The following is a 15,245-nucleotide window of genomic DNA, read 5'->3' on the forward strand; positions in this document are numbered from 1 at the left end:
CAGGTATTTTAAGGCCAGTTTCAATGTCAGATCTTTACATAAAAGTACAAAGATACGTTGTGTGTGTGTGTGTGAGTGTGTGTGTGTGTGTGAGTGTGTGTGTGTGAGATGAAGGCTGAGAACAATACTATTCTATGGGTGCGCTGGCTGGCCATGCCTTTATTGTACCAGTGGGTAGTTCTTGCCTGGCAGACCAGTATTGTGAACTCGTTACATCACTGGTTGCTTGCATGAAACCTTCATAAGACTGCTCCCATCCATGTTCCACCATAGACAAGTATTATTGGCCCCTCCCCTCCCAGAGGGACCAGACAGTTGAAGGTTGCAGGACTGAGGGAGTCGTATTCCTCTATTACATAGACATGGGTACGATTCACAAATGTCAGGGAATCTCCACCCTGCTGTGTCCTTTCTGAAATGTATGACACCTTCAGCCAATGAAGAGCCATCCTGGAGCATCTCAACTCAATGTAGAGCGGGGCAAGTACCCCCTAGACCACGGTCACTGGTCTTATGCATCCCTCCCACCCCTACAGACCAGGCAAGGTCAGTCTAGCTACAACTGAGGGACCCACAGAAGGTAAGTGGAGGGCAGCTGTTGGGGTGGGCAGTCGTTGGGGGTCACACGTGCAAACACCTACCTGTACACTCCTCTGTGCTGGTCGTACCTGTGCCCACACTGCAGCAGACACTATCAGTTGTCAATGGTCACAAAAGGCACTCCTATTCACAAACATGCACAGGGCATGGATGGACTAGAACATAGGCCTGGAGGGAGAGCATTCACTGGTGGCCTTGAATACCACTGGTCTTGTCTAGGTTAGGGTCCCTAGTCTTCCTAATAGGATGCCCAGTCATCTGACACTTGCTCTCTCAACAGGCCAGCCAATGGCTAAGGTTAACCTAGAACCAGCCATTGCTGACCTATACCAGACTATAGACTTGGGAGACCCAGCTTCCTGACTAGCTTGCCCTGCCCTGCCCTAGCCTGCCTTGTCCCCCATTCACCCCTCCACATCACAAGCCCTAGGACAATTCACATTCATTCATAAGCAGATTCACCCCTCCCTGTGCACCCCTACTAAAACCAACAGAAGAGAAGGCAAGCTCCAGATTGGTCCGTGGCCAGGGAAAGACGACAAATGCCCTGCCCCTATGCAGCACAGTCCTGCCCTTAGGTGAGAAATCCCACGGAGTTGCAGTACTTGGGAGTCCCACATCAGGATATTTAGTCGCAAGTGCGCAGGGGCAGATGGCTAGATACTACCCCCTCATGGTATTGTCTCTACCCACGTTTGCATGTAGGTGGGCAAAACACCCTCGGGCTGGATTGTATGTGTGAAGGATGCCCAGTCCCTGGAGTGGGTCCCCCTTCTCCTGAGCTCTCAGCCCTTCCACTCCTCCCTGGCCTTTTTCCTGCTGGTACCCCTCCTCCCTCCCAGCTTTACTCCCCCCCTCCACTCCCCTCTCTTTCTCTCCTTTGCCCTCCCTCGCCCTGCCCTCTCCTTCCCTGCCCTCCTCCCTGCTGTCCCATGCTTGGGGCGGGTGTTCCACCGCCCCCGCCACCACTGCCACTCCACCCCTGGTTGCAGAGAGACGCTGCAGTGATAACTCCGGTGTGCATGGTGGAGTCGCTGTCTGGAACCCCTGAGCTTCTGTGGGATCCGGCCCGCTGCTCCCTAGCACATTGCTTGCACCGGGGCTATCCAGTGACCCAGTGGAGACAGCTGAGCCGAGTCTTGTGAGCCCTCCCTGTGGCGGGGCCATGCAGCCCCGTGGTTGTGTAGCGCTTTGGGTGCTGTTGCTGGCGCAGGTCAGTGATCAGGTGAGTCGCGCAGGTACCGACGGAGTCGCTAAGACCAGGAAGTGCCTTCCTCAGGTGGCTGGGCTCTGCAGTCCCGCATTCCCACTAAGGTGCTCTTATTTTTTCTAGCAAACACCTGCTTGCGCCCTGGGACCCTCAAATGCAGCGTCTGGGAGTCCGGGAGACCCGCAAACTCCGCTATCCTCCGGGTCAGACTGGCTGGAAACCGATGGTAAGTCTGAGAGGTGGGGGCTCGCGGGAGATTCCCCCAGGTAAGCGTCCGGCAACTCCCTGCTGCTAGTTGGCAATCCCCTCGGGGCTCGGGACGCCAAGAGCTTTGAAGATGCGATCTTGCTTTTAATACATTGTGAGCTCCTGCTTACGGATGACCTCCCACAAATATCTGTATCATATTTTCCAGAGAAGCGGTAATGGCATGCCAGAGTTACACTGGAGAAAGGGTACTATATCTGAGCGTAGGAAGATCCTAGAACACTCTATATACTAACGTAATAAACGCATCATTAATGTAAATACACCAAACCTAACCCAGGCAGCCTTGCTCCCACGCCAGCTTCTTCACCCTCGCATTTCTTTCCCGCTGAAAGTCTTCTCCGCCTTTGACACACCTGGAGACAGAAGGTGACCAAATCAGTATCACTAGCAGGAGGACATCCCAAGGCACGTTCGTGTCCTGGGCCATCTTAGGCATGAACTCGAATCCAGAGTTTCTGCAAGGCATGGCCGCCGCTATGGTTCACAAGGGAAACTTTCCCTTGTGAGATGTTCTAGCAAGACCGCCCGGTGACTGAAAAAGCAGGCTAGCGCATAGTCGCTAGGAGGTTCTAGTCTGCACTGGGTCAGCAGCACCCGCAACACGTGTTAGTTACTCTCCTGTCCTTTCCTGGGTCGGATTAGCTGCAGAATGTTAGCAGCATTGGCGACCAAAGGCAAGCTAGTTTTAATCTTTTCGGTGGATTTCAGAAAATTTGCACGATTAAAGAATTGACCCTTTGGGAATCCTCGTTATCTCGCTCTTCATCATGGTAAATTTATAAGAGGTGAATGTGCACACTGGTCGCTGAAATTCCCGATACTAAATACGAGGGTAATTAGGAAGGGATGGATGAGTCTCGACCGTAGGACTGAGCACCACTGGAGGGCGCCAGACGCAAACAGTACAGTGCGGGCAGACCGGTTGTCAGTGCGTTTTGTTTAGAGCCCACCCTCTGACGCCTTCATCTCCCCCGCGCTTCTGCCTCTTCTCACAGTCATGACCTATAGACGATCTTGCCTCTCTAACATTGCACTTTGCCCTATGTTCAGAATAAAATCATAAACATTCCATGGGGACTCATGATGCCTTTGGCATTTGTTTATTGCGTGCATTTGTTTCTTGCCTGTGTAGGGTGCAGGGTGCTATGGTGGTCAGAGGATAGACACACTGATTGTCAGATCAAACACTGGGTTGTCAGGCTTAGCACGGAGCAGGCTGGGAAATTCAGCCAGCCCGCCCGGGTCATGTTTGTTGCACTAATGAAGGCTTTTCTAAGATTCTGCCATTATAGACAGAACATCTCTTCAATGAAGAGAAAACACTCTTACTGCCTGAGGCCACAGGTCTCTCACTGCCTGGCATCTCAGTTCCTGATCCCAAGGGCAGTGTTTCCATGACAGGCACTTACCGACCTGAACAGGGGGCACAGTACCAAGGGTGTGAGCCTTTGCCAGGGTGGCGCTTAGTGGAGACAGGATGCCTGCACAGCTCTCTCCTGGTGCTGTCACCCCTTAGCTATCAAAAGACAAAATGAGAGCATGGACAGCCGTCACCCAGCAGAGGCGAGATGTGTCAGAACAGAGCGCAGGGCCAAGAGTGCTCTGTGACCCCGGGTCTGCACACGGTGAGACGCCCAGTCTCCGGGATACACGCTGATTGTTAATTTAGCTTTGGAGCTGAGTTTGGCTGAAAGTGAGACTTGTGAGGTTCTTGCTATTTTTCTGGATGCATGAGGTAATTGTGCAGTAGGAAAGAGAGCCTCACATGCTCCTTGAGGCAATGATGGCTAAATAATTTGAGATCAATTTGATTAGCGAACATGAGTGCATCGGTTTACTTTTTTGATGACTCTATTTCGCTTTCTGTTTTGTTTTTTTATTACTCAGCGGTTTTCTTCGTATTTGTCTCTGTAATAGCATCCATGGTTACCGCCAAGAGCATAGCACACATTTTTAACTTTTTAAAAACCTTAGGCTTCCAGATCCAAGGCAAAGTTCAGAAGTTCTTTAGAATGTTAACGGAGGGGATGCTGTTGGAGTGATGGCTCTGAGACTAGCTGAGTGCCTGCTGCTTTTCCAGGGCTACCCAGCTGGGTTCCAGGACCTAGGTGCCTCAGAGCTTCCTGTAAGGTCAGTTCCAGAGAACCTAGCAATCGTCTGTCGGCACCTGCTCTCATATGGTACATCACACACACACTCACACACAAAGACACACACATACTCACACACAGACACACACTCACACACTCTCATACACAGGCACATACACACTCACACACAGACACACACATTCGCACACACCGACACACACACTCATACATAGACACACACAGAGACACTCACATACAGACACATACACACACACAGACACACACAGACATACACACTCTCACACACTCCCGCGCACAGACACACACATACACACATGCTGCACACGCACACGTCTAGTTAAGTAAAATGCATTTTTTAAAAGATACCTAACTGAACGTAAAGGATGTATATTTTTGACTGTATATTCCAGGTTTGTGATAACGTTTATTTAGACGTATATATCCTGAGATAGGGCAGGCCCAGGCTGTGCTCATGAGTGTTTGGGACTTGTGGTAGGACAGGGGGCTCTGACTCACGGCATGTACGATGGCCAATTTCAAGCAACCAGTGTGAACACATGTGAGGGCTGGGTATTCCAGACCAGCCTTCACATGGCTCTTTGCTGTCCCCTCTACTAAGTGGTGGCTTGCTGACCTGGCACACCCACGGGTACGCCTGAACTTAATGCCATCATTTCCAGATGGGAGCCTTCCCAGACATGAGGCTGTGCTCATGAAACCTCTTATAATCAAGTCACTGGTGGTTGTGAGTCAGGGAGCCCTTTGTGAACTTTGTCTCATTGCAAACATCTGCATAGCCCGGGCTTATTTAAAGGATTATCAAGCTGCAGGAGTCTTGTTTCTTTTTAAATCACAAGTCACTGGTTTGGGGAGTGATTATCTTAACACATTACACATTAAGTCAGGCTATAGCTTTCAGTTTCCTGCCCTTACTCTCTGTCTTCGCTGGTCCAGCAAGTGCGGTGGGATGCTTGCCTTCTGAGCTCATTCACTGTAACCTCCAGCCCTAAACCGTCCATGCATTTGTGAGCATTTGATTCTAGGCCTTGATAAAATCAAGGTTTCTCAAGCCCTGGCAGGAGTAACACTTTGCTCTCAAGGGGCTGTGCTGTCGAGGTTCGATGTCCACCAACCTCCCTCGATGCAGGGGCAAAGTCTCCTTTCCCCCTAGTGACAGCCAAAACCATCTCCACAAAGAGCTGAGCACTTCCTGAGAGAAGCAGCCTTGCTGAGACCATGATGCTACCTGGAAGTCAGGTTCTGGTCACAGCAAGGCATTCGGTCCCAGGTCCAGCGCACAATTTCTCCTGAGAGCTGGCACTGGCCTTTCCAGAAAGTTCAGTAAATACAGTGAGGTGAATTGCATCAAAAACAATTATTAAATATCAAAACGCTCAAGGTTCACAACTTTAAAGTTTGGGGCATTGAACCCTCCTTTGCTACTGAAGTTATTGAGCCATGGTGTTAATAGCAGGGTTCTTCTGAATGTATCTCCTCCATGATGCCACACTGGTCACCAAATCATCCCCAATGAGAGTGTTTGCAAATCTTTATCCATGATCCACACCAGGTCACTCACCCCAGGAAGCTGGGTGTCAGACATTTATCTAAACAAGACTCATCTATATAAAAGCAAATTATTAATAATTGCCAGACACAATTAATACTCTATGCCCCTTTCTCAAATAAAATAGATTATCTCACCTCCAAAGTAGAGGCCACAAGAATATAGATTATACCGTTGGAGCATTGTTTGCATTGTTAGCTAGCAGTCACGTCCTTACTCACTGATTGGCATAGATTCATTGCACATACCGGTTTGCAAGTTTCCATGCTTCCTAAGGACTTTTGTATGTAAATCTGCCATGTGCCTTAACACATCCACTCTCTCACTCTCTCCTCTCTCCCACCATTCTCACTCATTGCCCCAGAGAGACTCACATCTTACTTAAATATTGTTTGTGAATATAAGGTTATACATCTGTGGAAAATACAGGCTCTCCACAATAACAGAGAAGATGGTATATTTGTTTTTTGGGCCTTATTTTACTTACTATGATGATCTATGGTTGCATGTCTACTTTGTCCTGCAAGCAAAGAGCTTGGTTCTTTACCCCTTTCTTGCATGTGTCTGTGTGTGTGTGTGTGTGTGTGTGTGCGCGCGCGTGCATGTGTGCACATGCCTGTGTCTATCATTTTTCCATATCTGTTCACCTGATAGCCAACACCTAGGTCAGTTCTGTCCCTTGGTTACTGTGAAAAGTGTTCTTTGTCTCCGCAGTATGTTGACTGAGAGCCCTCCAGGTACATATCGAGGCAAGGTGTGGCTGGATGATGTGACTGTGCTCACCCCTCTGTGTACAGTGATGCTCACTAGTTAGGCCGACAACAAGATTTGTGCCTCTTGCCTTTATTGCACCACCCCTGCAGGAGGGGGAGGAATCTAGAAGCCATACAGGGGATCCCCTCATGAGGAGCCAGGTGTGCTAGCTAACAGCACCCTGGCAGCTATGCCTACCCCACAGTGCAGAGAGCAGGGGAGCTGTCCCTCTAAGGAAAGTGCTTTGGGGAACTGCAAACCGACAGTGTGTGGACAGAGGATGCACCTACACTGTCTCCTCAGACATGCTGAGGCCTGCTGTGCTTGTCTGTCTCCCTTCACCAGATACCAGGTCATCTGATCCTTCATACCCCTACAGAAAACAATAAACCAATGTGTCTGACCCCACCAAAGCTCAGTCACCAGCTCTGATGCAGGTGTTCAGTCACCTGCCAGGGCCTGCTATCTCCCTAATCTATAGGTTGCTACCCAGTCCAGTCTGTTGCTCTCACTTGCTAGACCTACAGATGAAGCTTGGGACTGGAGAGAGACACACGGATGCTGTGGACCTGAAGGAGATGGGAATCTTAGGAGCAGAGCCCTGGCCTACCTTCTACTATGTGGCAGGCTCCATAATCTTGTCATCCTCCTGTCTTCACCCAGCATGGTTGTCAGAAGAATATCCTGTCAAGGCACCCTGCTTTTAATCTCCGACCTTCCTCGCCTCTCCTAAACGCAGCCACATGCCTTTTGTGGCCTGCCACTGACTGCCACGTGTTTCTTCTGTTTCCCCTGTTTATTGCTTGGCAGGGCAGAAAAGCATCACAGACAAGTGACTGTGTTCACTCAAAATAATTTGGTGATAAGTACATGGATATTGCCTCCCTATAATTAAATAATACTTTAGACACAGTCTGAAAACTGTATCTGCTCCTGATGAATTACCAGGAGTCTAGCAGAGTTACTTTTTAAGTAGAAATCCGTTTATACTCCAGGGAGAAACCATGTGTTTAGAAGGTTGGAACCAGGAAAGCTCCAAAGGTGCTGTCTGAAGGATGACCTGCCTCATTGTCATCTTAGACCCCTCTAGTCCCATGCTTAGAGTGGGCTCCTTGCAAAGACACCTGGCAGTACCTCCAGAGCAAGGCCTGACACTATGCCGACATGTTGCTCTCAGCTATTAGAAAAACTGCAAACACAAAAGCCAGCCAACACTCATATACAATCGGACACACACACGACATGCTTAATTAAATATTTTAAAGACATAAACCGAGCTAGCTAATCTCAAACTAAAATATTTTTTTAACCTTGGCCTTGACAAAGCTACCTTGGCCACAGGTCTCAGCTGATAACATGGCTGAGCAGCCAGCTGTGACCCTGACCTGGAAGCCCAGCCCGTGGCTCCTACCCTCCTGGAAATAGCCTCTTCCCAGATGGTAGACACAGAGAAGATATTGTAGATGGTGGTATGAACTGGGAAAGTCCTGGTTATCATCTTAAAAAATAGGATGCTTTCCCAGAATGGCAGAACAAGCTTAAATATACATAAGACTGTGTTGGAACTCAGAAAAGAAAGCCCCTCTCTGCTGTCTGCGGAAGGTGGGGGTCTGGGTATAGGACTAAATGATTCTTCAGTCTTAGCCATGTAGGTCTGACAGAATCTTGGAGGGTTTTTTTTTTTTACTTTTATGAATTAGTTTCGCTAAATGCTCTTTAAACCAAGACACCATAAAGTATAGTGGCAAGGCCTGACCCAGCGATGTGATGCTGACAGTGTCCTGAGAACCCAGATGGACAAAAGGGAAACCAGGGCATCAGGAAGGCCTACGGTGACTCAGGGGGTTCAGCGCGAGTGAGCATCTCTGTAGAGTAACCCATGATCCCTGGGATGTGTCTGCAGCCTACCATTCCTCCTGTGTGCTCAATGATTTCAGAATTAAATAAACAGCAAGAATATCTACCATGTTTTTTTTTTCTCTTTCAATTATGTTACTTGAAGCCAAAATGTCTTGTCAGTTCAGTATAGGTTTTTATACAAAATATAAAGCACATAAAGAAAGGAGTGCTTCACAGCTATCATAAAACATAAGACCATCTGCTGTTTCCACCCAGTCAATGATGGGGGAGGGGGGCTTCAACATCCACCCAGTCTCAAATTCACATGGAGGGATAAACAACAGAGCTAAGTGGGAAAGTGCTGGAAGCAACCTTCCGATAAATCTCCACTGCCGGGACAGTTTGTTACAGATACAGCAGATTCCACTATACATAAAAGGGAGAGCCAACGCCACATCAAACAAGAATTGCTCTTTCAGGGTTATATTTCATTCCTAGCCCAACAACTATCCCGTGTAGCCGGTCTGAGACTCTTCTCAGAACTCCAGGATTCCTCAGCCTCTGCTCCTTTTTCAATTTCAGAGTATGACCTGGTTTCTGCCTACGAGGTGGACCACAACGGAGATTATGTATCCCATGACATCATGCATCACCAGCGGAGGCGGCGGCGGAGAGCAACGGCCCAGCCAGGAGGTGATGCCCTCCACCTGCGACTGAAGGGCCCCAGGCATGACCTCCATCTCGACCTGAGAGCTGCCAGCAACTTAGTGGCTCCCGGATTCATGGTGCAAACTCTCGGGAAGGGAGGCACCACGTCTGTGCAGGTGTTACCACCAGAGGAGTTCTGCTTCTACCAAGGCTCCCTACGGTCCCAGGGGAATTCCTCAGTGGCCCTATCGACCTGCCAAGGTTTGGTGAGTATGCATAGCTGTCCATGGGGCATGAGGTGTCAATGAGGGAGGGAGAAGAGAGGCAAAATCAGGAACCCTGGAAACATTTTCACCTGTTCTGTTACCCCAGTAGACATTTTTGTGGTCTGTGACAGCATGTGGAAATTGCCAAGCAATTTAAAATTCTTTCAAATATCCCATGCTCCTTTCTTGGGTCGATGGAGGTCTCTGTATCCATCCTTTTGTCTTCTAAAAAGGAAAACCGTAAGAACACTTCTGTTCGAAAGGAAAGCATAAGGAATTGTGCCCAGGTCTCAATATGTTAATGATTGGTTGTTGGTGTTCTTGTTCTTGTTGTTGATTTCATGTGTGGGCCCACAGGGAAATCTGTAGAAATTGTCATTGTTTTGAACAAGTCACAGTGTTAATGGCTTGTCTTGGCTATAGGATGGGTTGTCTGAACCCACTAGAATGTTGTGTTTTCCATCTTGACAATGGCTGTGTACTTACAATTGGAACATTCATCCATGCTGGGGCCGTGCTGGGGCCGTGCTGGGGCCGTGCTGGGACCATGCTGGTCCTGTCAGACTATGAATCTATCTGGTGCTTCCCTATCTCTGAGAACCTAAGCAGACATTTCTCACAGCTTCAGGGAGCTCAGAACAAGGTGAATGTGGTCAAACTGGGATTTCATATCTGTGTCATTTGTCTTGTTGCTATGACAAGATGCCCTCGCAAAGGGGACTTAAGGTGTCTCAGTTTTCAGTTCAGGCCATCGTGGGGGGAAAGCCACGGTGGTAGCAGCTGGTGACATTACATCTATGGTCAGGAAGTACAGGGAGACAAATTTTGGCACTCAGCTTTTTCTCCCTGTTGGTTACAGTCTAGGCCTCCTGCCCATGGAATGGTCTTCCAACTCAGTGGACTTCATCTAAATGGCTTGTCATAGGCACAACCAGAGGGCTGCTTCCATGGACACCCTCAGTCCTGTCAAATGGGCCTTAGACAGTAACCATCGTTGCGGGTATCCCCTAGGCTCACCCAGGCCTGGTTTACAGAGTAAGTTACAGAACAGCTAGGGCTGTTACACAGAGAAACCCTGTCTTAAAAAAACAAAGGGGGGAATAAAAAGAAAATACATAGTGTCAAAATATTTCTAGGTCTCGAGGATGTTAAAGATTTGCTAGAAAATATGTGAGCATTGACTGCACCTCTAGAAAAGACTTCCAGTCTGCCTTATATTGAATCTCCTCCTTGCAAAGGGAGATCTCAGTCCTTGTGTCTCATCAGAAATCTGTGCTTGTGTGAGAGAGTAGCAGACGCTCCTTATAACACCTAAGCACATGCAAAGTCAAATGTCTTAAAACACTTTTAACATCTGATAGTTTCCCTTTGGTGAGCGCTGATGTGCGCTGATCTCATGTTTGTTTCTATTGTCAGAGATTTGGGTTAGCTAGTGGACAAAGCATCCAGGCTAGGGTGGGGGTTACCTAGCATTCTTGTCAAGCATGAGGACACATGGGTGACTTATTACACACTACCAAGAAAAATAAATCTTCTGCGATTAAGGACCCAAACTTTCCACGTATCACACACACACACACACACACACACACACACAAGACATCCTTGACTTTCTTCCCAAAAGACTTTAATCCAGAAAGGGAAAGTGTCTGTGAGCTATGCTTTTCCGAATTCAACCACCTTGGGTTTGTCCGTGGAGATTTGGGAAGGCGCTTTTAGTCAGCCCTGGGGATGGAGGTGCAGTGATGACTTGGGGTCCCAGAAGCAGAGCCCCCATAGTAGTTGGTTACTCCCTGGAATATGCCCGTGAATCTAGATAATTGGCAGCAGCTTGAAATTTTTATTGTCCTTTAACTTAGGGGAATTAACATCCAAAGTTGTAAGCATGCATTGTTTGAAGACAGAGCAGTGATAGAGAGTAGACCAGAAGGCCTCCTCTGGGCTATAAATCATGGGAGCTGATATTGGGACCACAAGAATGTGCTTCATTCTTGACCAGGTGCGCAGAGCATAGCTTTTCTTTCTCGTCTAGCAAAACGATTAGAGGTGTTCGATGCAATGCAGGCCAAATGAACGGCATTTTAAACAAAATCACACATGTCCTCCACCTTCAGACAATACAGACATGGAGCTGGTCCCCAAAGAGCTGTGTGCTGATTAAGTTTACGGCTGCTTTAGAAAATCTGTAGTTATCTGGAAAGAGGAAACCTCAACTGAGCAAAGGCTGCCCTTAGATCCAGTGAAGGCAAGCCTATTAAGGCATTTTCTTAATTAGTAATTGATGAGGAAGATCCCAGGCCCTAGCGGGTGGCACCATCCTTGGCTTCTATAAGAGAGCAGGCTGAGGACGTTATGAAGAGCAAGCCAAGATGCCTGGCCTCTGCATCAGCTCCTTCCTCCAGGTTCTTGCTTGAGTTCCTGTCATAACTTCCTTCAGTGATGTGCTGTGAACCAGAAGCATAAACCAAAGAAAACCTTTCCTTCCCAATTTGCTTTTGGTAACGGTCTTTCACACAGCCATAGAAACCTTAATTGAGACAAGCTGGTAAGTCCGCTCTGCGTTCCTGATTGTGGTCACCCTGTCGTTCAAACCTCTGCACACTGGGTGACAGTGCCTTTCGTGTTCATTGTTCTGCTGATCCACATATTCAGTTGAAGTCAGAGGCAGATATCAGCTCTCCTGGCTGTCAGGCAAACGCCGTTCCCTGCAACGTACCCGAGACTCGAGCTGAGACTCACACAGGGTTGTTTCTCCCATTGGCCCCACGGATGCTGCTCTCCAATGGGAGGCAGGAAGCCAGAGAAGCTTTTGTGCTCTTCTTGACGTGTGTCCACAGTAATGCTGAACTTTTCTCCGTGCACTTGCAGTCAGCAAGGAGGCGGGGTCGGGGCGCTGCAAGCTCAGCTCGGCCTCTTAGATAGGTCTGTGGTGGGAATTTGTGAGGTAAGAGAGAGGAGAAGCCCTTGTTAGTTTGGACGATGAGGTCAGGCTTCAGACTTCTTCGTGCAAACGTAGATTGTCTCTGGTTTTATGCAGGCACGTCAGGTCCTACAGGGGAAATCTTGAGCTGTGACAGCTGACGGCCTTTACATGAACAGTCTGATTTCTGCACAAATCCAGTCTTGTAGAGACAGCTCTAAATTGTCCTCCAGTGGTATCTGGAGGCCTTTTCTGGAAAGACATCTTAAGCACTTTGTTAGCTAAAGGATTTGTATCTAGTGAGCACAGGCCAAAGCCGTAGATTTCATTATTACCCATGTTTCGGCTGAGGCCAGTGGAAGTGCTGGAGGCAATATCTGTCTAGCAAGAAATGCTGTGTGCCCTCTGCTTAACCCAAATAAGTGTTTGGTGTATGGCTGTAAGAAAACACAATTTTCAAATAAGTATGTGTGGATACACTGCCCCGCCTACCTCCACCATCACATTTGATCTCGGAAACATTCTCCTCATAGTCTTCTAGGGAATGTAGGTTACTGTGAAAGTTAATTGATAGTGCTATCCTGGTGGTAATAATAAATATTTACTGAAAAAATAATATTAAAAAAAAAACTAAAACAAGCAGTTGTTTAGATGCTACAGTCAGGACTTGGCATCCTGCCCAAGTTAGTTCTTATTCTCAGCTTGACAATGGTTGGAATCACCTAGGAGAAGAAACCGCCAGCTGAGTAAATTGCCTCCAATGGGTTGGCTTGTGGTCATATCTGTGAAAGACTGTTTTGATTGATGGTTAAGGTGGGAGTCCCCAGTCCACCGTGGGTAGCACCACCCCTAGGCACGTGGGCCTAGGCTGTGAAAGAAAGACCTCAGAATGAACTGCGGAGCAAGCCAGTAAGTAGCATTCCTCCACGATTTCTGCTTGTCTTCCTCCTTGAGTTTCTGCTTTGATTTCCCTTGGAGATAGACTTGAAACCAGAAGGTGTAACCTGAGATAACCCCTTTCCCGCCAAGTTGATTTTAGCCACAGTGTTTTTTTATCAAGCAACAAAAAAGCCATCTAGAATAGTTTTAATAACGAATGACCCCCAACATGGTAGCTCTGCAGCTTGCTCACTCTGCACCCCAGAAGACGCTTGCTGTGTGAAGCAAACGGACAGATGAGGGAACAAGAAGAGTGATCCAGAGGAAAACCAGAAAGAGTGTACCTCAGCCCACCTTGGTAGGAAGTGGGGAATGTCTGAAAGTCCAAGCTCCAGTCTCAGGCAGAGTTGGGTTGTTATGACCAAAAATAGAGGCACAGCAAACAGTGTATGGGGAGAGGCTGCTAACACTGCTAAACTCTGGAACCCCATGACAGCACCACCAGGGAGCCATGAAATGGCAGGATTTTACATGAATGGCAGGATTCTTAGGATTTTACCTAAGAATATTACACTGGGTAAGACCTCTCAGTGCTAAAATTATTTCTGAGCATCTTGGTAACTGCCTCCAAATATTTTGATTATAATTATATTGTGCTAAATAAACATACACTTTCTAACAAAAATTGAATCTGTTGGACTACATCCTCTATCAAGTTGACATCCCCATGTCTGGCTGTCACCACCTACCACAAATACACTGAGCTGTAGCACTCCTGGACATCTTTGATACTTGGACAGCGTAAGAAACATTTCAGAGGGCAAGAGGAAGGGCATAAGCCCCGTTGTCTCTTTCCAGATAAGGAAGTGTTTATTAATGAGACTTCCTGGACAAGGGTGATGATGGAAATGCAGTAAGAGTAATATTAACTTAGAGAATGTGTGTGTCCATGTAACCTACTCAGAGATAAATACTGCCTGCTTGGTTACACAGATTTACTGAGAGTGCATGCAGCTCCGTCTTCTCACTGTAAAATGTGCAGTGTTATGTGCATTAGTACAATCAGCATAGTGTAGCTATCACCACACTCTAACCCGACACAGACACACCCACTCCCCCAAACTCTTTATACGGTTTGCCCCCTTCCCCTGGTCCCCAACTCCTGGCTTCTGTCAGTGCATGTGTGCAGCTACCCTGTGGTGTCTAGAAAGCACTGGTTATGTTTATAATTATGGTTATGTTTCATCATAATCATTCGCCGGCCCTAGGTCTCAAAGGTTTTCATCCCCCCTCTCCTGTGATGATCCCTGAAATGGGGGTGAAGGAACCCGATATGGAGATTCCCCTTGGAGATGAGCACTCTGCAATTCCTTGTTCTCTGCTCTCTGACCAGATGTCTTTGTGTTGATCATCATCTCCTGTAAAAACACCCTTCTTGAGCCAGACGATGGTGGCACCCGCCTTTAATGCTACCCAACATTTGAGAGACAGAGGCAGGGAGATCTTTGTGAGTTTGAGGCCAGCCTGGTGAGTTCCAGGTCAGGCTCCAAGGCGACACAGAGAAACCCTGTCTCTAAAAAATTAAAAATAAAAGCAAAAACAACAAAAAAACCCTCTCTGATGAGGGCTGAGAATTGCAATAATATATGTGCATAATAATAAGACACTTGGATGAGTTAGTTTGGTATTATGTAAATTTTAACAATGTAAAATCTTTAGGTTCTCCTCTAAGGCCTGTGACCTTCCTAGCTATAGGTTCTTGACCATTCTAGAGATGCCAAGCTTTTCAGACGAGCCTGTGAATCCTTGAAGAATATTTGTGTTCTCATCTTCGTGTCCTCAAATTGTTGTTATTTACTAAGTAAAATCAGTTTTCTTATCATGAATTACTGTCTTTCAAATTTATAAACAGAAATATTAACTCTGGGAGGTAGTACAGTTCTTGAATATGCGCCAAACACCTAACAAGCCCTGGATTCAAACCTGAGAACCATGCTATCGGAAGAGAGAAAAGGGGGAGAGAGGGAGAGAGAGAGAGAGAAAAGTTATTTCCTTCTTTATTTGGGGATATTCATAAAGATAATATTAGTTCTATAATCCATTTCATCCGATTTCTTTCTACAATGAATGCTAAACACAAAATTCTCCTTTGAGGTCTATAGAGTGGTTTGACTGGCCACTA

At 47.3% G+C, this 15,245-nt stretch overlaps 1 protein-coding gene across 1 annotated transcript in view; it reads left to right on the forward strand.

Annotated features, from left to right (window-relative positions):
* The first annotated feature begins 1,765 nt into the window (after positions 1-1,765).
* Positions 1,766-15,245, forward strand: part of Adamts16 (ADAM metallopeptidase with thrombospondin type 1 motif 16) — a 99,663-nt gene continuing 86,183 nt past the window's right edge. Inside the window, exons 1-3 of the mRNA XM_057789858.1 lie at positions 1,766-1,825; positions 1,934-2,036; positions 8,933-9,264. Coding sequence (XP_057645841.1) covers positions 1,766-1,825; positions 1,934-2,036; positions 8,933-9,264 — 495 coding nt within the window. The remainder of the gene's footprint in view (positions 1,826-1,933; positions 2,037-8,932; positions 9,265-15,245) is intronic.

This window comes from Chionomys nivalis, chromosome 15 (genome assembly GCF_950005125.1).
Source record: "Chionomys nivalis chromosome 15, mChiNiv1.1, whole genome shotgun sequence".
Classification (NCBI taxonomy): Eukaryota; Metazoa; Chordata; class Mammalia; order Rodentia; family Cricetidae; genus Chionomys; species Chionomys nivalis.